The 25,964-nt window shown below is 39.7% G+C and overlaps 1 protein-coding gene across 1 annotated transcript in view; it reads right to left on the minus strand.

Annotated features, from left to right (window-relative positions):
• The window catches only part of LOC109308760 (myocardial zonula adherens protein-like), an 81,637-nt gene that overhangs the window by 10,396 nt on the left and 45,277 nt on the right, over positions 1-25,964 (minus strand). The window contains exons 11-13 of the mRNA XM_019533164.1: positions 12,263-12,346; positions 11,584-11,684; positions 9,685-9,787 (exon numbers count right to left, since the gene is read on the minus strand). Coding sequence (XP_019388709.1) covers positions 9,685-9,787; positions 11,584-11,684; positions 12,263-12,346 — 288 coding nt within the window. The remainder of the gene's footprint in view (positions 1-9,684; positions 9,788-11,583; positions 11,685-12,262; positions 12,347-25,964) is intronic.

Here is a 25,964-nt window from a genome sequence, read left to right on the forward strand (position 1 = left end):
TAGGATGGGTGGGATGGGTGGTTCTGGGAAGATCTCTTTAAGAATTGGGTAGTCTTCTAGTATGGTTTGCAATTGTTTGAAGATTTTTTGTATACGTTCCAAGGAGGGATGGTAAGTCATAATGAATGGTGTGTGATTTGTGAGGATTTTCTTTTCGCACTGCGGCAGTTCTCCACATGGTATCCAGGTGGCTCTTTCAAAAGTGCGATAGATCTTTCTGGAGAAGAGTCCTTGCTGAGCGAAAACTCTTTGTGAGGTGACAATCATGGGTGTTCTCCTCACTGCAGATTTGGTGGTATTGGAGAGCTTGGCCATACATTACAGTTTTATTGGTGTGTTAGGGGCGATTGCTGGTTCCATGCAGCTATGCATGTTGGTCTGTGGTTTTCTTGTACATGGCAATTCATTTTACCATTCTAGATAGTGATCACAGTGTCTAAAAAGGAACTGTTGGTGCTGGAGTATTCAAGAGAGAGTCTTATGGAGGGATGATGATGATTGAATTTGTGATGGAAATCAATCAGATCGGAGGTTTTGGGTCCAAATGATGAAGATGTCAACTATATATTTTGGGTATAGCATGTGTTTGATGGTGAAGTTCTTGAGGAATTCGTCTTCCCTTTCTCTCCACTGCCATGCATTTGTATTTTCACAGACCTACATTTTGCATATTGGTTTCTATTTCATCCAGGACACAAAACTGCAGCAGACTCTACCCATGCCTGAAGAAGGGCGTTTGTGCCTAAAAGCTTGCAAAGAACATTTTTTCCAACTATTTAGTTGATCTAATAAATGATATCACATTTACCCAAAAAAACGTCTGCGTATGTCCTTAGACCAACATGGCTACAACCAACACCCCCGAAACACGGAAGATATCAAATTTTGCCATTTGAAATAGCACAGCACTTAATAGAAACCTGCAGTCTTTACAAATGCCCAGACAGGGCAGATGGCATCTACATGGTGAGTGATAATACCAAATAGTGGGTCATAGATTTGGAAGTTGGTATCTAAGGCCATATGAAAGAGTTGTTTAATTGACTCCTAGGACTGGGTCTTTAATCTTGTGCGTTTGCTTTTATTCCATCTTTATGTTGTACAGCAGGGGTTTTCAGACTTTTTTAGTAAGTGTACGTCTGGTTGGCCAGATGCAGAGCTAGGGGGGTGGGGCACGCAGCCAAACCTAGAGCAGTGGTAGTGCAGGGTGGTGGTGGCGGCTGCCATGTGCAAGTCCCCCCCGATCCAGCCAGCCAGGCAGTACCTATTCAGCCCGCAGAGGGGCATCACTGCCCTTACCCCACTCTGGCCCTTCTTCTGAGAGGCAATGTCAAGGGGTGGTGGATGGTGGCGCTCCACCCCCACCCACCTGCATACATCCCCTAGGGCCTTCCCAAGTACTCCTAGGGGTACGTGGATTCCTGGTTGACAATCCCTGTTGTACAGCATGTGAATTCTCAAAAACAGCCAGTGTTATACTGGATACTTTGCTTCTGCACTAAGGGGATACTTTTTCTTCTGTCCCTATGGTATTTTCTTGAACACTTCATTCAGCACCTATCTGAGCTCCTTTACAGAATTGGTCCCTTTGTTTTTTGATGTAGTAAACTTTACCATGCTCCTCACTTTGGCCATTCTCTCAGGGAAAGAGGGGTAGCTAATAAAAGCTGATAAATAGCAATAGGCTGTTCTCTGTCATATCTGAAGTCAAATGTAATTTATTCCTCGGTGGTTTTATGCCAGTTGCTATGCAATCCAGTATTATGTGTATAGTAAATATCATAGAACCTACAAGAAAATGTAGGTAACAGTGGCAGAGAAGAAAATCAGCTATTTTGGTAAAAAAAAAAATTAATGAAAAGGTGAAGAGGGGAAAAAAAAACATAGCAAAGAAGAAAAAAAGGAAAATTATTCTTTTTAATATTGGGGCAGGGCAAAGGAATAGAGGGCTGGACTTTGAGGTGGTTAGGCATTATATCCTCCTCATCTGTGTTATTTGATAAAACCAGTCATTCTATTACAGTAGATACTTGTATATTTGAATGTTTCATACTTGTAAAAAGTACTAAATGAAAGGGTTTTATTCACATAACAAAGTTAGTGTTGAGGGCACAGAGCAAAAAGACTACAGCAATGAAGGTATAAACAAAAAACAAAAAAAACCCCAAAAAACTAAAAGTGAAATTTCATTTGGATTTTTGGAAAGCAAAAACATTTTTTCTCCATAGACTATTTTCCTGTTTCTGTCTTCTAAAAGATAATACTGTTTAGTAAATAACAGGTTAAGTGGCAACTTGAGCACATCACTTATTTAGATAGTAACATTAATATTCTTGGATATTTTAGTATCTACCAAACCTTTAAGAAGATTCCCAGTATTGTATTACAAAATGTGAGCTTTTTGGCAATATCCTTGTGGGAACATATTACTTTTTTAAAAATAAATGTATTAACTCACCTTGCAATATTTATTTATTACATAACCTATCAGTTCTATTTTGATAAAACCAACAGACTGTTTAATAGGATTCTGAAGGAAAAGCCCTGAACTTTGATTTTAAAAAAAGATGCAACTACTAGTTGAAACAGGCTTGGAAGATAAAAGCCGCGTTTGATAATAGCACAGTGCCTTCCAAGTGAGCCCAACTATTCTAGATGATCGATATAACTGGTAACTGTCCTGCATGGATGGAAATTGAACAGGCACTTACAGGTGGTAGCAACAGCAGTGGTGGCAGCAACTCCAACTCTGGCCAGCCAGGGAACGGTGGTGGCTCTGACCCCAGCCCTGATACTGGGAAGGCAGCAGTGGTGGCAGTAGCTCAGGCTCTGGTTCTGGCCACCACAGGTAACCGCTACAGCAGTGGCTGCCACCTGCCCCGAGGCTGGTACGGGAATCCAGGACAAGCCTTTTTTTCCTCCCCATGTTGAATAAGGGGGAAAAAATGCCCTCATCTTGGATTTGAATAAATACAGTACTAATTTTAGCTTTGAAACTTGCTTCTCTTCCCCACTCTGTGGCATCACTCTATGAATATGTAATATCATATAACAGACCTGATGCAAACAATTTAAGACTCAAGTGGAATCAAGACTTAGGTATCTAGAGGACAGAATCGCAGCGGAAATCCGAAGTTCAGAATATTCAGATATCTACAATTCATTTTAGAATTGTACAGCAAAAGATAATTTTCATCTTCACTGGGCTCCCCTTAAACTTAAAAAAAAGTACATATTGTGCCAGCACATGTGTGGTGGAGATGTAATAGATTGGAAGCCTTGCATGGTTACATATTTGGTCATACCCTATTATCAGTCCTGGTATGATGAAATAGAACAACCAGCATCCATGGAGAAAAAACAAGCAGACATAACTGTTTTGAGAAGTGTAATACAATTTGGAAAGATTTTTTAGAATGTTCTGGCAAGTATTACCCTTTGCACACTTCTCTTCTATCCCTCCTTCTCCCCACCTCCACTTTTTGCCTTTCCTGTTTATTATTTGTCATGGCCATGTATGTAGTTTAGGTCACACTGTCACGAATACAGACTGCGGTTCTGATTTGTTGCAATTTTAGAAAAGAATTGTGATTTTTATTTTTTTTATTTTTATTTTTTTTAAGAGTTCCCCATAAAATTCATTTTTGCTGGGGGGAAAAATGGAGATAAAAGATGTATGAGTGGTGGAAAAAAAATGTTTTCACATACTTTAACCATTCCCAAATAGAAAACAGAAGAGAGAGAAAGACTGAGATAGCCCCAGGTTCAGACACCAATATAAAAACACCACTTTGAGCTAAACTAAAATAGGTAAAGGGGGACAACTCAAAACCTAGAAACAAAACAAACAAACAAAAAGAAAACAAAGTGTTTTTTTTCCTTCTAAAATACCAGAGTGAAACATGATTTTCAGTTAGATATTCATTTAACATTTTCATTCCATTTGGAGAAATTGAAGAAAACCTCAAATTTGTCAGTAGGGTGCAGTTTTATAATAGAATTGTTTTAATTTTCTTAAAGAAAGAAAAAAAGAGAAAAAGCTATAATCAGTCACTCAGATCCTTAAACCTATAGCTTTATCCTAATACATTTGGGGAATAATTACAATTAAATATCATACCTTGCCACTTCTGACTTTACAGAGCAGGGACTCAAAGGCTTGTAAGTATTGCATAATTTGAGTACTTGCTCTTAATTATTTTTTTCTTCATCATCTGCTATAAAGCTCTTTTCCTCCAATCATTTTCATATTTACCATGTTTTATTTAACACCACTTTTTTCTTTATTATCTTCTTGTCCTATAATTTCACCAGTGGGCTGATGTTTGGGGTGAGGGCATGACCCAGCAACGCACTTAAACATACATGTTTACTACCCAGATGCAAAAATTGCTTTGCAGAACAGTAATGGGAATTATTTATATTCTTAAAATTAGATGCGTGCAGTGGGGATCTGAGTAGTTCACATCTCTGCTTCTGTGTGTCCCTGCAGTCATGGAAGAGCCCCCTGCATAAGCTTGCAGGCTTATGGAAAAGCCACATACCACGCCAGCTTGTATACTCCATTCTATCCACTTCACCCATCCACCCATAACAACTCCAAAATAGGTTTTAAAACAGCTGTTCCCAAACTGTGGGTCCCCATCCCAAATGGTCACATGGGAATGAGGGGCCATGCTGAGGAAAAGTTTGGGGAGCATCATTTTAAAATATTAGGAACCAAAAAACTCAGCAATATGAAAACCAAAGAATTAATGAAAGTTTTAAAGCAATAAACACTTCTGATACTAGTATTTTATCCAACACTTCTCCCACAACCAAGTCCAGGGTGCACCAAAAGGCACTGGAAATACACATATGTAAAAGCATTAAGTTAAGCAATTAACCTTTGCTTTCCTAAGTTATTATTGTAAACTCAAAACAATGTTGATTATCATAGGAACTTACCAAATTCATGATTTCACAGAAACCACAAATTTGGTGGGTCCCTCACAAAAAAGTGTGGGGACCATGATAAAGCAAGAAAATGGCAGTGGGATAGTTGGGGGCAGGGAAGGGGGAAAAAGGCAGCTCCAAACAGAAGAGAGTGGGAAGCCCTGACATCCTGGAGTACGGGGGAAAGGGGAGAGATTGGCTGAGGGGCCCCAAAGTCCCAGCTCTCCCCAGAGATAGACAGATGGCCACCTGCCAATCTAAGGGGAGGGGCAGGACTTCTGAGGCTCCTCAGCCAGAGGCGTGGGGTGGTGGGGGGCATATATATATATATATGGCTAGTGTTGGTTGGTTAGTCCTTGGTTCTAATCTTTCCTCTTGCTTCAACTAAGTGAGACTCCTTAACTGTACACAAAGGTGGTTTTCTTAAGATAAATTCTGATTGATAATGCAATTTTAGTTATGAAACTAGTTATGAGATGTGGTATAATTCTACTGAAGTCACTGGATCATGATCCCCTATATACTTGGACATGTGTCTACAGCTAGCTCTGGTTTAAATAGTAGCATGGTTTTTAGACTGTAGCTGGTTTTCAAAACAGGCTGTTCGAGGGACAAGAGATAAAAGGTACACTATTCTTGTTTATCCAAAATAAACCAATGGTTCTACCTTTCCTATCCTGCCCCTGAGTGATCTTCAACTTTTTTTTTGTTATTTGGCTCCAGAACAGTCTTAACAAGGAAGTGTCTTCCTGGTTCTCAAGAGAGTATCTGCCAAAGGAAACACTGAGAAGAAAGTTGAAGAGTCAGACAAATCACTTCCAAATTCATATGTTCTGACCCTACAAAAAAAAATCATAGGATTAAGCTGTCTCTATGATTTTTAGAGTAAATTCATCTTAAAGCAGAACAACAACATTCATTAGAAAACACATGCTTAATATTTATTACAGCTTATTCCTTCCAAATCCTACATACAATATATAATAAAATATACAAAGGAACCTTATTCTTTATACACCATATATGCGAGTTACATCCCAAACTCTTTTTCAGGGTTAAATACAGAGTTAACATTCTGGAATTAATTTACAGAACAACATGAGCTTTGGACACTTATCACGACAGTGTAAAATTACACATAATTTATTCTTTAAATACACCGTGCATTTTATGTGACCTAACTCTGTGGTTCCTGCTGACTAATCCAGAACAACTCCTCCCAACTTCTAGTGTTAAGAAACTCATTAAATCTAAAGTTGACAAAAAGTTATGCTAAATTGCAAAAACATTTTTACACCTTGACTAAATGGAGGAATGCTAAATTTACACAAGCTGAGGATTCAGTCCTAAACTTTTCAACAAGGCATGATGCGCATTGTATTTTATAAGTATATTTTCTCTCTCCTTATCCTACTTCCATATATCCCCAAGCCAAGACCAAACAGTAGACACATAGCTACAACAGTAAATTATAAAAAAACCTCTTGTCTCTATCAGTGATTTTTAGACAATACATCACCAATCAGGATTTTTTAACTAAGGAATAGTTTTTTTTCAGTCTTCCTCTGAGATGAAACCCAGGTGTCATCATACTCTATATGACAATTTACTATTTATTTACTTTCTACAGGAAAGAATCAAGTTCCACTTACTATTTTGCAGTTTTAGTGGTTTGTCAGCTTCAGAGGATAAACTTTTTCTACACTCAGAATTAATGAGACTTGCACAGCCTTTCCTCAAGAGGTTCTTTTGAGCCTTTGGAAAGTATATTCAATTTCCTTTTGAAATCCATATTAAAATACTCTTCCAGTCCCCCTCACTGTCCCTATTCACATGCTATTTGCCACACAAAACTTGTAATATTTGCTCACTGTTTCTGAACCCTAGCCTGTGTGACTGCATTGGCTCCAGTTGTATTTATATTAAAATAATTAAAGTTTAAGGTTAACTTGTTGTTATAATGGTGCCCTTTTCCCTCATCTTTTAACCTGCACTTCATACAAACACCCGAAAGTCCAGTGTTAGTTTCCATTATTATAAACCAACCTCATTACAGGATCAACACAAATTCCCCAAGGCCTAGTGATGCCATCTTGACATCTAAGATGGCAAGAGGTACTCATAATAATGAAACGTAGCTGCATACTCAAGACAGGCACCAGAATCAAGAGTGGGGAAATCAATCCTAAAATCTTTCACCTCAGGAGAATAAGCTATTAAGTAATCTGAAGTTACAGATACACAGCACTAGAGGGAGTCATGATAACATGCACTAGGCCAGCATGTCATATTTGCATTGGGTAAGCAAAGTCATTCCCTATAATCTTTGTAGTTTGTATATTTTAATATTCTACCAATAATTTACCTTCAACAAATTCTGAATTATAATTCTGACAAGCTTCAAACTGTCTGGGAATTATTAGGTTATAGTCCAGTTACATTTTCAGGATGACACATCTAAAACATCAGCACTTCATTCATGGAATTCTCCACTTAAAGTAAAAACCACAACTTCCCTTACTCTTTGGTTGTTTTGAAGATGTGCAACCATATAACATTTGGTCACATTTACCCTCATTCTGAGTTTAAAAGCAATGCCTCATTTCAGGGGCCTGTAGAAAGCAACCTCTTTTAAAGAGTATAATCCCCTGTATTCAGGGTAGCTGCCCTTTGGTGCTTTTCCAAAGGAGAGATTCTGTGTCTCTTCACTAAGAGAAACAGTTTTAAGACCGGTTTTGGTGTTACCCTTACTATCTAACACGACCCAGCACGTCAACTGGGGCAGCACTTCACCTTTTTACTCTAAGCAGAGTTTTAAAAATCTTCCCTTGCACCTGGATGAGTGTCTGATGTATGTAGACCCATTTATTAAAAGGTTAATTTTATCATAATTTGTCCCTCAATCCCCAAAAATCAGATTTTCCTTTCAAAGGAAGTAACATCTACTCAGCAAAGTTTAAGTTTTGGGTTTTCCTTGGTTTTTTTTTTTTTGCTTTTTAAAGAATGAAATAAGAACAAATTCTATAACAATGGAAGTTATAATCAAATACGGAGATATTAAATTGTGTTTGAACCAACTCATGTCTTTGCTTTTTGGACTGAAAAATATTCTTTGAATTTTGCAGGTAACAGAATAGATAGTATTGGGCTTTACTTTTCAGAAACTAAAAACAAACTTTTGTAATGGCTTAGGAGTCAAAGTCCAGGTAAATGAGGGAAAAAAGATTATACTGAGGTGTAACGCAGCACATAGGATCAGGCAGGATTAGGTCCTGATTTATATTCTATTCCCCTGCTTTGGTTGCAAGAACCTTAACTGTGTAAAGTAAAGCATTTCAAAGTTGCTATATCAACTCAGGCACTTGTGATGCTGTCTTCTGAAACACTCTTATTTCCCAGTTAAATAGTGTAGCTTCAGGATAAATAAAAATAAGCGTTGTTAAACAAACATTCAAAAATGTAAAATGCCGTAAGAGTAAGCAAGGGGTTTCTGAGGGGTAGACCATTGATTATTTCAATAAGAACACTAATTACTAACTAAATTCCTGCCATACGTGCTGATTATAAAAAGCATTGTAAAGGTTGAGGGAAACGTTCATTTTGTGACGTTCTAAGGTACAACTAGCATCTTCTGGTTGTAAAATTAATTGTTCAACAAACATTAACACAGTGATACTTACCTCAATACAAAATACATTTTTAAAAACAAATGCAGCACTAGCTGTTTTGTAAAATTATGTCTTTACTCCTTTTAATAGAACTATAAGAAGGCATCATTTGGAACTAAAAGTGTAAGGTTTTCTTATGAAGTTACAAATAAAAAACATGAAAAATATCCAAGCATTCACAAGCAGATGTAATTGTTTCTGCCAGTACACTGAAGTTGGGCATGTGACAATAAATCTTTCCAAAAAACAGTATTTGGGATCAAAACCCTGCAACAGGTAAGAGAATAAACCTACAATTGCTGGCCATGGAAAGCAAATCTTTGTTGTTACAGTTCATTCCCCCTTCTGGGGCAAAATGGACTAAGAATGACCCATGATAGGGCCTTCACTATAAGATTTGCTACTGATCCTATATTTAGTTGTGAATGTGTTGGTTACAACCCAAGGTAGCATCAATTAAGGTCTTAATCCAGCAAAACACTGAAGCACTGAGGCAGCCTGAATGCTTACTATTCTGAGTAGTAAGCAACACATTCTCTAGCAAGTATTTGCAGATCACATTCTTTAAAGGTTACCAATGTTATAAGGCTACCTCACCATAAGCTTTCTTCAAAAGAATGTTAATACCAGTACAGGTTGGCTGGTTGAATACACCTCTTTAACAGGTAGTCCTCTCACTGATGAAAGTGACAGCATTCAAATTGATGCCCTTTCCCAAAACAATTATAGATTCTACACCTAATTATTTTAGACTGAAAATAAAATAATAAATTAAAGCTTCATTTTACAAACAGAATTGCAATACACCATCAGAAAAACTGTACAACTTCATAAATAGTCTCATCTAAAAAGTACTTGAAATAACAGATACTGCACTACACAGCTTCTTAAGAAGCAATACAGACTGGTAGCTCATTCAGTCCCCTTCACATATACCCTCATGCAAAAAGCTAGTGTCAGTAGCAACTTCAGCTATGAAGTTGTTGTTCTTCTCTAGGGCTGAGTAGGTTCCTTCTTTTCAGACTGCAAGCTTCAGATATTTACTCCTTTGTAAGAAATATATTCACTGGTATGGTTAAAATGTACTGTTCTTCACTGTATGCTCCAAGACTCTCTTGAATGGAGTGTACATCCTCACAGGCCTTGAAGTTTCAGGAAAACTTCTTCTGCTGATGATGCCTGTGCTATTAAGACATGAGAAAAAGCAGAGGTTTTTCTGTCAGTTCTCCAGGATCAATGCATTTGTTTGAGGTACACATTCAGTCAGTAGGAGAGTGAACTTCACTACAAAGAACTCTTATTTTGGAGGTTATTATTCATACTAGCTCTGAAAACTCATGCAGTGAATCTATTTTTAACCTATAGCATACATCTGATACCCTTCAAATACCTTGTCAAAGCATCCTTCAGAGTATTTAAAAATCTCATGTCATATGCTTGCAAGCTTGGGAAATGAGCATCAGCAGAGGTCTTGTAGTAGAAAGGCAAGTGATACGCTGTCACTGTTGTGGAAGGGGAGCATTCTTACTAACTGTAAAATGTAGTTTCACAAAATGTAACCTGAACAGATGTCAAAGATAAATCTCAAAAACAAGAAATCGGAGAGCTACAGAAAGTCTGCTTTCAGAATCAAAGAGGCACAAAGATATCACAAAAAAGGTGAATTCAGCCATGGTGAATATCATCTTTGAAACTTCATAGCATAACCCGTGCCAGTCAAATGTGCTCCAGGCCAAAGCAAATAATTATTTGGTTTATTTTAAAATATTAAGAAGTCCCATAGTTATACGACATAATGGTTTACTGAATCATTTGCATTCTTCCAAGTTCTAGCTAAAGGATCTGTATAGCAGCAGATTAGTTCACCTCTGGTAAGAATTCAACCAGTTCTGTGGCTCTGTTACACGTGGACAATATTACCTTTCATTTTTTACTATATAGCTAGGAGCAATTTGCATCTTCCCAGACCCTCAATGCAAATACATAGCCCTGGTTACAGTACAACTAACTTGACTCTGCGGCAGCACCTCTAGGCAAGATTCCAGGAGTGTAAGTCTGTATTCCTGAAGGCCTCTGGGCCACCTGTTACCTCAGTGCACAGGACACAGGTAAATGAAGAATGGTAACACTTACCCACTGGCTACTCTACCGCTTTGAGTCAGGGGGCATGTGTAAGAATTGCAGCAGTCTTAATGTGGGCTGTAGCAGTTACAGAACTCTACTGCTACTACTCAGCCTTCAGGAGGCTGCTCCTAACACAAAAACAATACTCAAAGCCTGTATTAGTCAGTTTTTGGACAGAATTTGGCTACCAGTGCACACATGGCATAAAAAATATGTACTATAATTATAATGGATTTCAGAAGCGCTTTGACACCACACAGTAGTCAAAAGTAACAAAAGATATTTCCTATATTAGCTACCCAATGCTCATACAGGAAACGTGGCAACTTCATATTTTATAAAAACAAAATATGGAGTTAATTTGACCATTGGACCAACTGAATTCTAATGCTGCCTCACAGACCAGAGTACTTAAATCACCCCTGGGAAGGTCCTGCTGCATTGCCAGCACCAGTTTTAATAAACTTTCCCTTTGACATCACAAGACATGCTTTATGTTTGCGTAACTGGGAAATCTTAGTCTGGAGTGGACTCTGCTTAATTCACTTTTTTCTTCTTTTTGCACTTGCATACTCCAGCAGTTTGCAATGTCCCATCATTTTGCCAAAAGAGATGTGCACTGCGGCCATCAGAAATGTAGTCAAAGGGAAATATTATTTCCATTCTGTATGCTATAAAGAAATAGACAACCAAATAAAAAAATACTTGACTATTAGGCTGCAGATGCCTTCTCAAGCAATTATGTTTTATAACCTATTGTCAAAACTCTACCAGGACTTCTAATAAGCAGCTTATCAGATTAAACTAAACTTCTGCAGAAAACCCTTTAAGGTAAAGTTGGTAGAATACCCAGTACCTCGGTGGAAAATCACATCCTACTCCAGTCTCTCTGGTTTCCACATTAGTCTTTTGCTGAGTTTCCATTAAATAGTCCAACTTGTCTTGTAATTCTTTGTTCTGGAAAACAGGGATTTGCAAATTATATATCTTTAAGATAATTTCTATATTCCTAATTAAACATGAAATTGAGCAGTAGGCTTTCTTCATCAGTTAATAATTTCAAGAATCCTATTTAAAATACTAGAAATTTCCTTAATTCTGAACAATAACATTGACTAAAAATATAAATCAATCTACAGCCTAGATTTGGAATCCTAGATTTTTTTTTCACTGCATCTATAATATTGGTAAATAACTGTTTGTTACAGAAGTTCAAGGTGTGAACATGAAGACTATTTATTACATGCATTCATAAAATTATGTCATAACTATATCCCTACATTACAGCAGCAGCTATGCTCAGCAGATATACATAAAGAAAACAGCAGATAACATTGGTGCTAACAGTTCTTCTAAAAACATATCAAAATAATTTTAGCCTCAAAGTCTAATGCTGTAGCTGCTTCCTTTTCCAAACCCAAGAAAGACTGCTTTGCATTCAAAAGCTTGTCTAACTATCTGAACCATGAAGTTGGTCCAGTAAAAGATATCAACCAAAACATCCTTCCTTGCCTACTGCAAGTTCAGGCACTTACTTCACATTCTAAGAAAGAGATTTTTTCTAAGAGCTGTACTATAAACAATTCCTTTTCCTGAACCTTCTTCCTTAGCATTTCAATCTGTGAAGAAAAAAAAAAAATATTCAGGTAAAGAAGCAAAACTAGAACACGCTAGATTTCAATGCAGGTAGCACCGTATATTCTTGTATTTAAAATTATTCACTGATTTATACCACGATTACATGCACACATGAACACGGTTTATAGCAAAATCATATACATGTACTAATATGGCTTCTAAGACTTCATTTTTTTGGAATAGGAAATGTAAACTCAAGCAACAGCTAGCTAATGCATCAATATGTAACAGGAAGTTGGAGGAACTTTGATTGCATGAATTTTGATTCTACCCAAATCTCTGACATAACTCAGTTACTTAGTCTCTTCAGTTTCCACCCCAATTTGCTACTTGGCAAAGCATGCAAATTGAAATGTTTCTACATGAAAAACCTTTACATTTCATACTGGGTCAAGTAGTAGAGGTCATTACAAACAACTGCTTGTCATAACATAAAAGTAAAAAGGTTAGTCAGTCATACAGCTGACAATTTATTTCATTATTTTCCTGTGCTCTGTAGGGAATAATATTTATAATAACTTGAGTATTTTAAGCCAATATTAATATCTTCAGATTTTTCCCTACATTAGGGCAACTTCGCACAAATCCACTTGTGCAAAAGTTGTCTTAAAGCTGGTTACAGAAAAATCTTCCCTGGGTACTGGGATCAGACATGCCTTATACAATACAGTGATCTGCTGGCTAGGGTATGGCCACAGAAAAGGCAAGATCAGGATTTCAGTGCTCCCTGGTTGCCATTCTCACGGTACAGCAGACTGATTTAGTGCAAAGTAGCCCCTGAAATCCACACTGCCTCCTCTTCGTATCCCCCTGCATATCCGTCATTCTTCTTTCTACCCCTGTAGGGACACATAACAGCTTTATAACAACAAAAGGACAAAAGTACTTTGTTCCAAAATTAGGGCATATTGTGGAGATTGATAAAACTAGCATAATACCTTTAGAAGCGGGTGGGAGGGGGACTGAGAAGATAAGTGAAGAAATGAGCACTGAGGGCTCTAGAGCAGTATAGGTGTTGGGAGATTATTTCAAATATGAGAATCGGCATGAAAATATACAGAACCTGGGATGGGCAGAAGCAAGTTGTTTCCATCTACATTGCAGAATCTATACTGTTCAGGAGCAGATTCAAATTAAATTGTGGTACTATAGCAGACCTGACAGACTTAAAACAGGGATTCTCAACCTTTTTAAACTTGAGGCACCCTTTAGAAAATGCAAACTCTTAGTTATCACTTTTCTTATTCTTGCATAGAACTCAAAGTCCACAAAGGTCAAAATGTTTTTAACACAACGGATTCCTGTTTGAAGACTGTGGGGTGATCTTGTAAATCATATCTGCATTCCTAACAGTGCTAACATTGTGTGATACCTCACAGCATCTTTGAAAGGATCTTAAGGCACCCTGGGGTGCCACAATACCCCAGGTTGAGAATCAGTACCTTAACAACAAATCGGTGCCTTTAGCCATGTCCTCTACAACATGGCTAAAATGTTGCAACTGGTCTGGAATAGATGTTATTAGTTTCTATGGCATAGTTTAAAGCAGAGGAATATGAAGGGTGCCTAGAGAGCAACAGAAATCAAAGTTTTCAGTATTTATTGTGCACATGAAGCAAGTGATACTTGAACACTTTCCATAAGCTGCTACAATCTAAAAATAAAATCACAACTGCTCTACTCAAAGTATACCCTTTGTATATGAATTACTCCTTTGCCCCAGATTAACACGTTCAGATTTTTGAAACGCTTAATTTTCAGGCCTAAACAATGGTTTTTATATAAGTCAATCAATTGTTTTAAAATTTCAATACAAAATAAATTAAGCAATGGTCCTTTATAGCAGGGGTGGCCAGAGTTGCTCACCCTGGGAGCCACATCTGGTCCTCCACTGAAAGTCAAGAGCTGCAGAGCTCAGCCTGCTTCTCCAGTTTAATGTTTAGGAGCCACAGGATCGAAGCTGGCCACAGGATCAAGCTCCTGCCACTGCAGCACCGAGCCACTCTGGCTTTCCCTGTGGGGAGTGTGCCCTGGCGTAAGCAGCGCGGATGCAGCCTCAGCCCTGGGAGCCCGGCGCCTGAGCCAGCAGTCCTAAAGCAGAGAAGTGGGTGGCGCTTCAGCTCTGGAGAGCTGCGAGTACCGCGCCGGCAAGCCTCATACTGCTTTACAGCATTTGCAAGCTAAGTATTGCATTCACACAGTTGTATACAAGAGCGCATAAAGTTATTCTGTTATTAGTACTTTACCCTAACCCTTAAAGAACAAAAATGACATCGCTTAGCTTTTCCTAGTCATTAATCGTATTGAAATAATTTTTCAAATTTAGTTTCAAGCTAATTTAATTGTTTTTTCTAAAGGGTTTAGTATTCCCAAAGCACATGGGTGAAAGAAGGCTGACAAGCTTTACATTGCTAGAGCCACCAAGTTATTAAACCCGAAATATTTTTTTAAATCCAGTATTTATTTATTTTGTACACATTTCCAATTCTTTCAGCATGAGCAAAACTCAATTTCCAATTGCCTCCGTTTAATCTTTAATAAAATGTCTTTAAAAAAATGAACCTTTAAAATTTTATTCAAAGAGTTTCTTAAAAAAAAACATTATTCATCTAATTCTCTAGCATATCTGAAGGTAATGATCAATAAAAATAAAATCTCAATAAAAGGTGAAGTTAAAGAATCTGAAAGTGTTCAAGTAAAACATTAAAAACAGTATCCATCAATATCACAAAAAAATCTACAGTAAACCAGCATGAAATAAGTGCAGAAAAACAAAATATCAGTCTGAAGAGAAAGAGCTGGAAAAAATTAAAATGAAATGCACAAGAATCAAAAAATGAAATAAGCTAAAAGCATAAGATTTGTGAAGGCAGCAGTAAAAAAATACAACCCTCAACTGCATTTATCTTAATAAAAGTGCTGTGCCCAATTTGTATTTTTAATAATTTATTTTGAATTAATATGTTTCATTTGACAAGGTACCAAGCCAGTTGGCTCTTTGCCTTTTTCCACACAGTATGTTTGAACTAAACAGTAATGAGTAATAATACACTGCAGTGAAAAATGCTGCAATCCAGTTTTGCATTTCTATTAAATTAACAGGGATGTTTTTCAATTTGGGCTTTTGCTCTTTTTCTTCCTATATAAATAGATCCTTTCTGGTTAAAATAGAAAATCATTAATTCAGTCTTTAGTGACAATGCCAAGTGATCATTTTAAATTTCACATTTTAATAGTAAAAGTAACTTTTGAAGTATGTACCGAAGCTTGACAGTTACTGATCTTAGTCCTTCATTCCTGCTGTGTTTAATAGTCTTACTATAATTAAGTACTAGCCAGTGTTTTTCTTAAAAAGTGGTTCAAATTTCCCCGTTTTGAAAAGTGAATACTTAAAGATATAATATTCTTTTAGGTATTTTGTATTAATATTCTGTTCTCCTGCCATGCAGAGAAGGAAATCACTTCAGAAAAAAATCTGTATGCATAGGGAGAGCAGAAGCTTGAAACTAAGTACAGCTGTGCAAAATCAAAAGAAAGTTTAGTTCTTACAGAAGCCAATCTTATTACTGGAGATATTATACCTTACCCTTAGTCCCCATTCTGATTTTTAAATTAATTTGCAAATCCAAGATGGTTTTATTTATATTAGCTTTCTTGTTACACATGCTTTTCAAGAGCCAGAGGTCTTACCTTTGCCTTTCATAACAGCTTAAATTGATTAGATTACATAGGGCGAATATAATTCAAAGACTTGATATATCAAAGGTAGGAATTATTTCAGCTGGAGGGCCACTAAACAAGTTTTGGTGAGCTGTTGAAGGCTGCACATACAAAATCTTTCAGAAGATACCATTTTAACAAGTTACAGATAAAAAAAATGAATTGTATACTAAAAATCAAACATCTGCTTTAACATATTTTAATTTTATTACAAAAAATCAATTTTGTCCCGATTTTTTTTTTTTTTGAGTAATGTATAGAGACAATTGTATAATAGCTCAAATTAAAGCCTTACTTCTGTATATTCCATGTCAGGTGGCGGAGTGGGGTACATGGAGGGTGTGGATGTGCACGTGTGTGTGGGAGGCTGCCGACACACAAGGTCCCAGGAACTGCCTGGGGGTACAAGGAGGGCAGGATGGGGGGGATACATGGAGCAGAGCTTGCCTGGGCAATGCAGGTATAGTTTGCCCCCCTGCCCCATCCAACCCACAGCATTCCACATGGGGCCAAGTCCCACCTGCTTCCATCTCAGAAAGCCTGTACTATGCTCCTGGCCCCACCCACTAGACAGCACCACCCCAGTCCCAGTTAGCACCCAGAGCTTTCCAGCGGCTGCTCCAGGTGAGGTTGCAGCCATTCAGGTACTGGCAGAAGGCAGCCAGGAGCTGGAGCTAGAGCTCCATGCAGTGGGACAGGAGCCACCTGGCTGCAGCATCTGCTGCCTGGCATGCATCCCCCCGGCTTCCCTGTGTTACCTGCTGACCAGAGCAGTGCAGCAGGGGCAGGACAAGGAGGAGCCGCTGGAGGCAGGCAAGCTGAGCAGCAGCTGGGTGGCTGCAGTAACAGTTTTCCTGGGAAGCTGTATGCACTGGCCATAGTGAAGCTGTCTAGTGGGCACAGGGTGGCTGGGGGTGGAAAAGCGGCTCAAGCTGCCCAGGCAGGAATGAGCAAGGCTCAGGCTCAAGTAGAGCACTGTGGGGGCAGCCACAGGTGAGATACAATCAATTGGCGAGTGCCCACTTATATGCTGCATCCAATCAGTTGCCAGGCCAGACCTGGCCCACAGGCTATATTTTGCCAATCCCTGTTTTAGATCATAAAAATTTGGATTGAACAAAGAAGCTAGTTATATTTGCCGTTGTCGAGTACAAACAAATACAGTTACTGTAATTAAACCAGAACTCATACACCAAGTTTAGATCTATTCTCATCTACTCAAATTAGAGGTGTACCTATACATCGGTCCTATCATATCAGCATCAATAAAGGGAAAATTGACATTAGCATCAATCACCCTTTTTTGGCTGATGTGGCCAATAACGTTGCTGATAAATGCTGTAGGCATATACACAGCTGCAGCATGCACTCAGCCAGGAGTGCAGCCTGGCAGCTTGATTAACAATGTCCAACCAGTGAGTCTCTGACAGGGTCGAGGAATGGGAGCAGATCAAAGTCCCTGCAGTGAGGGAGGAAGTGGAGCTGGAGCAGGCACTAGCCATCGGGGTGGGAGACAGAGCTGCACCTCATCTGGGGGACGGGAGGGAGTGGCAGGTCCCTGGATCCATGTGCAGGTTGAAGGCCAGCTGCCGCTGCAGGCTGGAGCCAGAGGCTGCACCAGGCTCTCCCCAGCAGTTGTGGTCAGGCTGGGCAGGGCGGAGTGGGCAGCAATGGTGCTCGGGGGGGGAAGCAGGGAGGGCTACAGTAAATTTTTGTGTGGCTCTAGCCCCCTTATAGCCCCCCCTCCCAATGCCACTACTGCCACCCACCCCAAGTGGGGCACTGGCCCAGACCCCCACTGCTGGGAAAAGCCTGGCGCACCATCTGGCTCCAGCTTGCAGCAGCAACCCGCCCTCAACCCACACACAGATCTGAGGGGCATGTGCCCCTCCATATCAACCACAGGGTTCCTGCAGTGGCAGGAACTGCACCCCCCTTCCCCACCAGACAAGCCACACATGGCTCCATCCTGTGCTGCACCTGTCCCAGCCCCACTCCCTCCCTTATCGTGGGGGGTCCTTGATCTGCTCCCCCTTCCCCTTCCTCCCTTCCCCTCCCCCGACTTATCAGCAGAACGCTGCTCTCCAGGCTGCCAGGCTGCATACTGGCAATCAGATCAATATTGGCTGATATGGCTGGTCAATAATTGGCCGTCTGTATCGGCCAAAAAAAAAAAGTCTTTATCAGTGCACCCCTCACTCAAACACTGTATACAAGATCTGAATTACCCATGTACAGTCCTAAAGTACTAGAAGGAAGAACATTATGAAATTTCCAGAAATCCAGCATGGACAAAAATGGAAGGCTTGAAGGACTGTTTCCTCTCTTTGCCAAAACTCAAACCCAAGCCCAAATGCCAACATAACATTCTATACATTCACATAAAACATACTAGTTATATTCCACAGCAGGATCCGCTAAGGGCTTTGAAAGGCAGAACAGTATGCATTAATAGTTACCAGAGAAGAGAAGGCCTACAGAGCTACTGTAGCTATGCCCATGGTCTGAGGATGGATGTGGTCCCCACTTCATCCCCAGGGTAGAATCCCCCTGACCTAGAAACTTTACCTCTGGTCATCTATCAGAAAGACTATTAAGGGGTAATGTAACCCAATTTTCTAAAAATACTTAAAGAACTGTCATACCGCGAGATACCATGTTTAAAGGAAACTGGGAAAAGGCAGCAACAACTCTGGAGGATTATAAATGATTTATTACATAAAGCAATTAAACAAACTGCACAGCATGTAGGTTCAGTGGATTTACTCAAGTAACATTACATAAATGAAAGTGCAATGATCTCCATTATATGAAAAAAATGCAGCAAGAATATTGGCTCGTATATGCATTGGTTCTGGTAAAGTGTTCTGAAGATAAAAGTAGTAATACTTCACTCTTTTACAGCTCTTTACTTTTTTTAAAAGTGCTAGATAAACATAACTTAATGAAATAACCCAAATTAATGAATGGTAAGACTCAGAACATCTAACTCGCCCACTACACAAAGTCACTGTGCTTATGAGCTGGCAATGTAAAGCAGAGAAAGGCACAAGGACAAAACACACAAACATAGTCAGCCTCTCTCCAAGTAGTGGGCTTTGAGAAAGAGAAGTGGGCATTAGGACGACTGCTCCAGGCATAAGTACATAGATGCAGGGGTGAAAGAGCAAGCCAAGTTTAGGATAATAATTAGGCTGAAAGTCTGAGTCATGGGCAATGTGTCAGTTCTCCACAGAAAGAGCTGTGCGTGAGAAAGGAAGCAAGTTTGGCCCTAAAAAGTCTTAAACTTGCTTGTACACCTACTTCGGTCTGAAATGAAAGTGCCAGGACCAAGCCATAGTATAATCAGCTTCTGGCTAGCCTTGGATACTCCAGTCCCTGCTCCTTCTTGGCTTTTATAGCATTTTCTCCCACTTCCTTGACTGCTTTTTCAGTATATCCCTTTGAGTCACAATTACCCTTTTTTAACAACCACATTAGCCTACAAGTTCATCAGCGCTCTCCGATGTTACATTTCTGTTGTCGGTGAGTTTAGAGGTTGTAAACAGAGGTTGGGCCCCCAGTGGACCAGGCAATGTGCATCAGCCTGGATGATTAATCTCAAACTCAACATGGCACACCACACCTTCTGTTTTCTTTCTAAATTGTCATTTCAGCTGGCAACGAGAACATCTTCATCCATTTTGCCCTGCCTCAAAGTCACATTACAAACTATATCTCCCTTTTCCATACATTAAGTTCCCCACCAAATCTCTCTCCCTTCCTCATAACAAGCCCTTCCGCTGGGTCCTGTCTGCACTCGCAACATAGTTTCGGCTTTCAACAATTTGTTAAGGTGACATGGAGACATCTGAGAGTAGACAGCTGGCAATGCAAAGTGAAGGGTTAGTGAAGAAGCAAGAGTTAGGAGTTAAATAGCATACAGCTGCCAAAAGGAATAAAACCATATGAGACACAGGAAAGGAGAAGAAGATCTGAAATGGACTGACAAGTGAGTGAATACTGAAATTAAAGGAAAATCAAAGCTATAAAGCATTCAGGGAAATGAGAAGAAAAGGAAAACATTAAAGGGAATGAAAAACTTGTCTAATTCTAGAGGTTTTTTTATGGGGTGCACTGAGAAACGATTTTCTGGGCGAGTACCGATGGCTGACTATTAATGAGACATATCAGTCATGCCAATCTGATTGCTGACATGCAAGCCCAGCAGCTCGGAGAGGAGTGCCTGGCTGGTAAATCTGTGGGGGGCAAGGGGTGGGTGGGGCCCCAGGACGGGTCGTGAGATGTTTGGAGCCCAGGTGACTCCTGCCATTTGGGGCATGGGTGGGGGAAGCTCCTGCCACTGTGCACACCCCTGGGGAAGGCATGGGGGAGCATGTGCCCCCCAGATCTGTGCATGGGGTGAGGGCAGACTGCTGCTGCAGGCTGGGGCCGGGGGTGACACCAGGCTCTTTCCAGTGGAGAGGGCTGCACCAGTGTTGCACTTGGGGCAGGCAGCGGTAGGGCTTAGTGTGGGGTTCAGGGAAATTTGCTACAGCAAATTCTGGGGTGGCTGTAGCCCCCCTGTAGCCATCCCCCCGTGCCACCCATGAGTGCAGCCCTAGCTCAACCCCCATCTCCCCCACCAGGAAGAGCCTGGTGCTGTCCCCAGCCTTGAGCATACAGCAATAGCTCAATGTCACCCCGCACACAGATCCAGGGAGCATACACCTCCCCTGGGGGGTGTGCTGCGGCAGAAGCCCCACCTCCCACATCCCCCCCAGATAAGCTGCTCATGGCTCTGTCCTACACCCTAACCTGCCCTGGCTGGGCAGTGCCTGTCCCTTCCCTAGCCCAGCGCCACTCTCTCCCTCACTGCAGGTGCTTTTATCTGCCCCCTCCCCCCCATGCCCTTTCCCCCAACAGAGTTACCAGCAGACCACTGCTCTTCATGCTGCCTGGCTGCACTCCTGGCTGTGAGCATGCTGTGGCTGCGCCCATGCACGTAGTATTTATCGGCTACATTATCAGCCACATCAGCCAATAAAAGCCAATTGCTGATACTTCAATTTTCCCTTTATTGGTGCAGATACCATATGGACTGATGCATCAATGCACCTCTAATTTGGCGGGGGGATGGGTTTGTTTGGGGGGTTTTTAAGGGGTTGAGCCAATGCTACAATTTATGTATACTTTTTGGTCATATACACTTAAAAACATGCATTCATTCACCAGGTTGTAGTAGAACTAGCCATTTCATAAATTCACTCCAAATTTGCTACTAGATAAGATCATCCTCTAAAAATATCAGAGTATTAACTTCTTCATTTATATGAGTATTATATGTTATACAAAAGCAGACAAGGTTCTTTGGGTGAATCTGATATCTATTATTAGACCAACTTAAATAGTTGGAAAACAATTATTAAGCAAGCTTTCGGGTTCAAACACTCTTCATCAGGCTGAGGAAGTTTCAGCAGTTGGTGTGCGTTCTTCCTGGATGGAATGAAAAGTAAAGAAGCCAGAGGCTGGTTTGGTATGCATACAAGACAGGTAGTCAGTGAAAATGTAGACTAAGGAGTCAACGGGTGAGAGGCAGCTTCTTTTCATTCCATCCAGAAAGAGCACACACCAACTGCTGAAACTTCCTTAGCCTGACAAAGGGTTTTTGAACCCGAAAGCTTGCTTAATAATTGTTTTCCAACTATTTAAGTTGGTCTAATAAAAGAAATCAGATTCACCCAAAGAACCTTGTCTGCCTAAGTTCTTAGATCAACATGGCTACAACCTACACCCCTGTAATATGTTATACAAGAGATTTCTCTTTTAATTGTTCATCATCTATTAGTGAATTTGACTTTTGTAACTGATATGCAACAAACAAATATGGTCAAAATGATCATCAGCACGACTCATTACAGGACAAATGCAAGTTTGGACAAATAAAATTCCAATACTAGGCAAGATAGATTTGCCTCTTATAAAGTAACCATACTAGATATCTATATATACACATATCTACACATCCACATATCTATCTACACATATATATATATAAAAAGCACAAGCTTTTGTGGGCTGACACTCACTTCATTAGATGTTGATGGGTAAACAAAATCAGACAGATAAGATATTGCAACACCAACTGAAACTTCTATCTTTTGTCATCGTTACACAGACATCTACTATATAGCGAAGACAAGATTTCATTCTACTTTTTTTTTTCTTTTCTTTTTTTTTAAATAAGCAGAGTTTATCCATTCCCAGACTTTAGGGCTACAATCTTTCAAAAGAGACCCAAATGAAAATCAGTACAAATGGGCACCTTTTTGCTTAGGCCCCACTTAACCTAGATAACAATCTCTCTCTCTAGTAAAAACGTGATTTCATAGTAAAAAAAAAAAATTATTACTCAGGTGAGATTTGTGGCATTAATGTTAGGGACTTTCTAGTCTAGCTAGCTCAAGTAATATACTACAACAGTCTTTGATCTGAATCTCCTGCAAGAGTTTTCTGAAGAACCACTGGCGTTTGTGCAGTGCCTAGCCCAATGGGATCCCCAACACACACATTATTAAGAGCAGCCATAATAAAATAAATAACTCCAGTTTTCAGTCTTCTTAATTGTTGTTTTCCTCTAAGAAAAGGCCATCCAAGTCCTAGATGAATAAACTGTATACTGTATATTCCAGACAGGATAGATTTTGACTCTTCAAATAATAAGTGAACATTCCTGGCAGATTTTTTGATGGTTCTTTGTTGTCCGTAAGAGTCCAGTGAGTTTTAAAACAGAAAGTACAATGTCTCAGCTCCACTTCTTAGACGCGCCAAGGCATTCTAAATATTTAAGGATTCTCTATTTCTGTCTTACATTCTTGTTTTTAATTCTATGAGCTGATGTGCTTTTTATCCTTCTGTGTTTGGGCTTCCTTAACAGCTTACAGAAGTTGTATGCTACCCAGTACATGTTTTTGTTAATAATAATAATTAATAATAATAATATGGCATCCCAATGTGGATAGACAGTGCATTTCTATATTTCTGTTCCTTCATTTTAGTGTCAAGTATTTCCATATTGAAACTGGAGATAGCTTGTAATATGTCTGGAATTTCCGAAATGTCTTGATTAAGCAGTCTTTCAGCAGGTCTTTGCAGTCTTTGGCATCACAATTCCTTTCCCCCCAGTCATGCGATACAAAGGGTATCTTCATTATTTGGGTTAGGATTTACTCAGTAGCAGATTATACTGAAGTAGCCTTGCTTTCCTCCTCTTCAATAAAAAGGATACAGCTGCTTTTTCTTGTATCTGGTCACCATTTATCATGTTCCAATGAATCTGAGACTAAACGTGGAGAATAGTTCATGTGCCATGACCTGGAGACAGTTCAATTCAGTAGGTTAGGGAGATTTCATTCTAAATCTAGGTTCTGTAGATAATTTATTGTCAATGAGAAACAACCTGACAGGAACCTAGGACTGGAAGAGGCCTCCTGGGCCACCAAGTCCAATCCAGGTGTTCTCTGGCATCAATTTTTCCAAAAGAATCCACAAGAACATTCATTCCAGCCCACATGAAAGACACAAAGCACCAGATTAAAAACAGAAACAAAATCTATAGTATGCCACAAGAGAAAAAAAAGAGAGACACAAAGGTATTTCCAACTTCTAGACCACTGCAGTGGCCAGGAACTTATGTAAAATATGCCAAGATGATCTTAGGAAGTGGACCATGCCCCATGTTATAGAGAACAGCAAGAAAAAAACAAAACAAAAAACAATCCTTGCCAATCTGATGTAGGAAAATTTCTTCCTGACCCAAAATGTGGCAATCGATTTAATGCAAGCAAGACCCATCAGGCAGGCAAATAAGAAATTGTTCCATGCTATTAGATGCACCACACACGCAAGCCAGTCTACCATCTCCAGCCTCAGCCGACATCCAGCGCTTCAGAAGAAGATGAAAAAACCCAGAAGCCAAATGATTCAATCAAGATGAAGGAAGTGTTTGTGGAGGATTTACTCCTGACCCCTGCAAGGAACCAGCAGAAGCCCTCAAGCAAGAGATTACCAGATACCTTCAATTTACGTGAGCAACCTACACAGAGTTCAAGTCTCTTTTCAAACTCCCTCCCCTCCCTTCCCCTGGCCCTGAGATACTAAACACTTATCACATGCCCCAATTACTATTCCAAGAGCAACTATTCGTCCTGTTACGTTATCCTTTCCCTAAATGTATAAACTGCTCCTTGAAGGAATTCATGTTCCTTGCTCTCACTGCTTTGGAGGACCACTCAGGATTTTACTCTTGTAATAGTTGGAAATATTTTGTTTCCAGTCTAAACTTGTACACAGCTGGTTTTTTGCCACTTTACAGTGTGTGACAATATCACTATTTAACTTGGATAGCACTTCCCTTTCTCTGATACTCACTCTGGAATGTATTTACAAAGTGTAACTATATCCTCCCTCAATCTTCATTTTGCTAGGCTAAGAACACAATCTTTTATTGGTCTACTACCACACAACCAACTTAACCTTTATTTCTATCTTTCCTAAACAGTTTCTGGTTTTCCATTCTCCATTGAACATGGAGATTATACACCTTTCTCCCCAGATTTCCTAGTTTAAAGTTATTCTTATAAATCACGCTAGGCACAAGCCCAGGAAGCCAAAATCCCAACCACCCACTTCCCAACACAACTAACTCATCCTTAAGAGAAGCTCTCTGTCCATGAATTGCTGCCAGTTGTCAAAAATCTCATAACCTTCCTGAGAAAACCAATTCCCTAAGCCATCTATTGATCTTTAGTTTTTTTTGAAGTCCATTATCAGGGAAATTCCCCAAATCCTCATTTCCCCAATAAGTTGTTTCAAATTTAAAGGTTAATTTTTGTTCCCTCTGCTCTTAGTGATTAACTGCTTTAGTTACTTATTAGGAAGTCCCTGGTTTAATGAAAATAAGGCTTGCTTTTATTGCATAATTCTCAAAAACAAAGGGAAAAAAAACTGAGCTCTTAAATCGTATTTGGCTGAACTTCAGCAGAGCTAGATCATTTTTTTAATCAAGTTTTTTACTACTTTTTAAAGTTTTTCCTTCATTTTTATTTATTTTAATTTATACATCTACGTCAGCTTTTTTGGGACAGTCACAAGCAATAGCATTTCCCATCCACTATGTTACTCTATGGCAAAAGAGAAGGAGATTCCTCTAAATGGGAAGATGTCACCTAGTTCTCTTAAACACCTTTTTCAGCTTTTGGGAAAAGGAGGCACTAGTTTGGCAGCAATAGCAGAAGCAGAACCAGTTGAGACTTAAGACCTGCTTGCAAGCTTATGATACATCTACCTGTTCAGTGGTAGATTATCTCCTTATTGGTGGCTGATCTTTCTAATGAAAGAGCTGGAAAATCTGACAATATGAGAGATCAGCCTATGGCTGAGTTCTACTTTCCCGGCCCTCTCCTGCTCTGCATTATGGAGCTCTGTGTGGTATTTTAAAGATAGGTACATGGAAAGAGAATGGGAGTCAGTGGCAGAGTGGTTAAAGTGTCTCACTACAGCACCAGAGCTCAAGGTTTGTTTGTCATTTTGTTTGTTTGCTTTTTAAGTAAGCCAGGTGTAAATGGATACCTGGTCATTTAGGCTGGTGACTCAGGGTGAATACTCAGACCATACTAAGGACACTTAAGAGGAGTATCTGCACATTAAAGCTCATTAACCCATGCTAAATGCCATCTGAGCATCTCAAAATTATGCCATTTTAGATAAGGGTTAACTCTGAGCTGTACTGCTTAGCTCACATTAGGTTCTTCCTGCCCCACAGAGATAAAAAAAAAGTGAGCAATTTGCTCTCCAGCATACCAGGATGCACTGCTCCCAATCCCCGCCTTCCCTACCCCA

Source organism: Crocodylus porosus, unplaced genomic scaffold (assembly GCF_001723895.1).
Source record: "Crocodylus porosus isolate Cpor-Errol unplaced genomic scaffold, CroPor_comp1, whole genome shotgun sequence".
Lineage (NCBI taxonomy): Eukaryota > Metazoa > Chordata > Crocodylia > Crocodylidae > Crocodylus > Crocodylus porosus.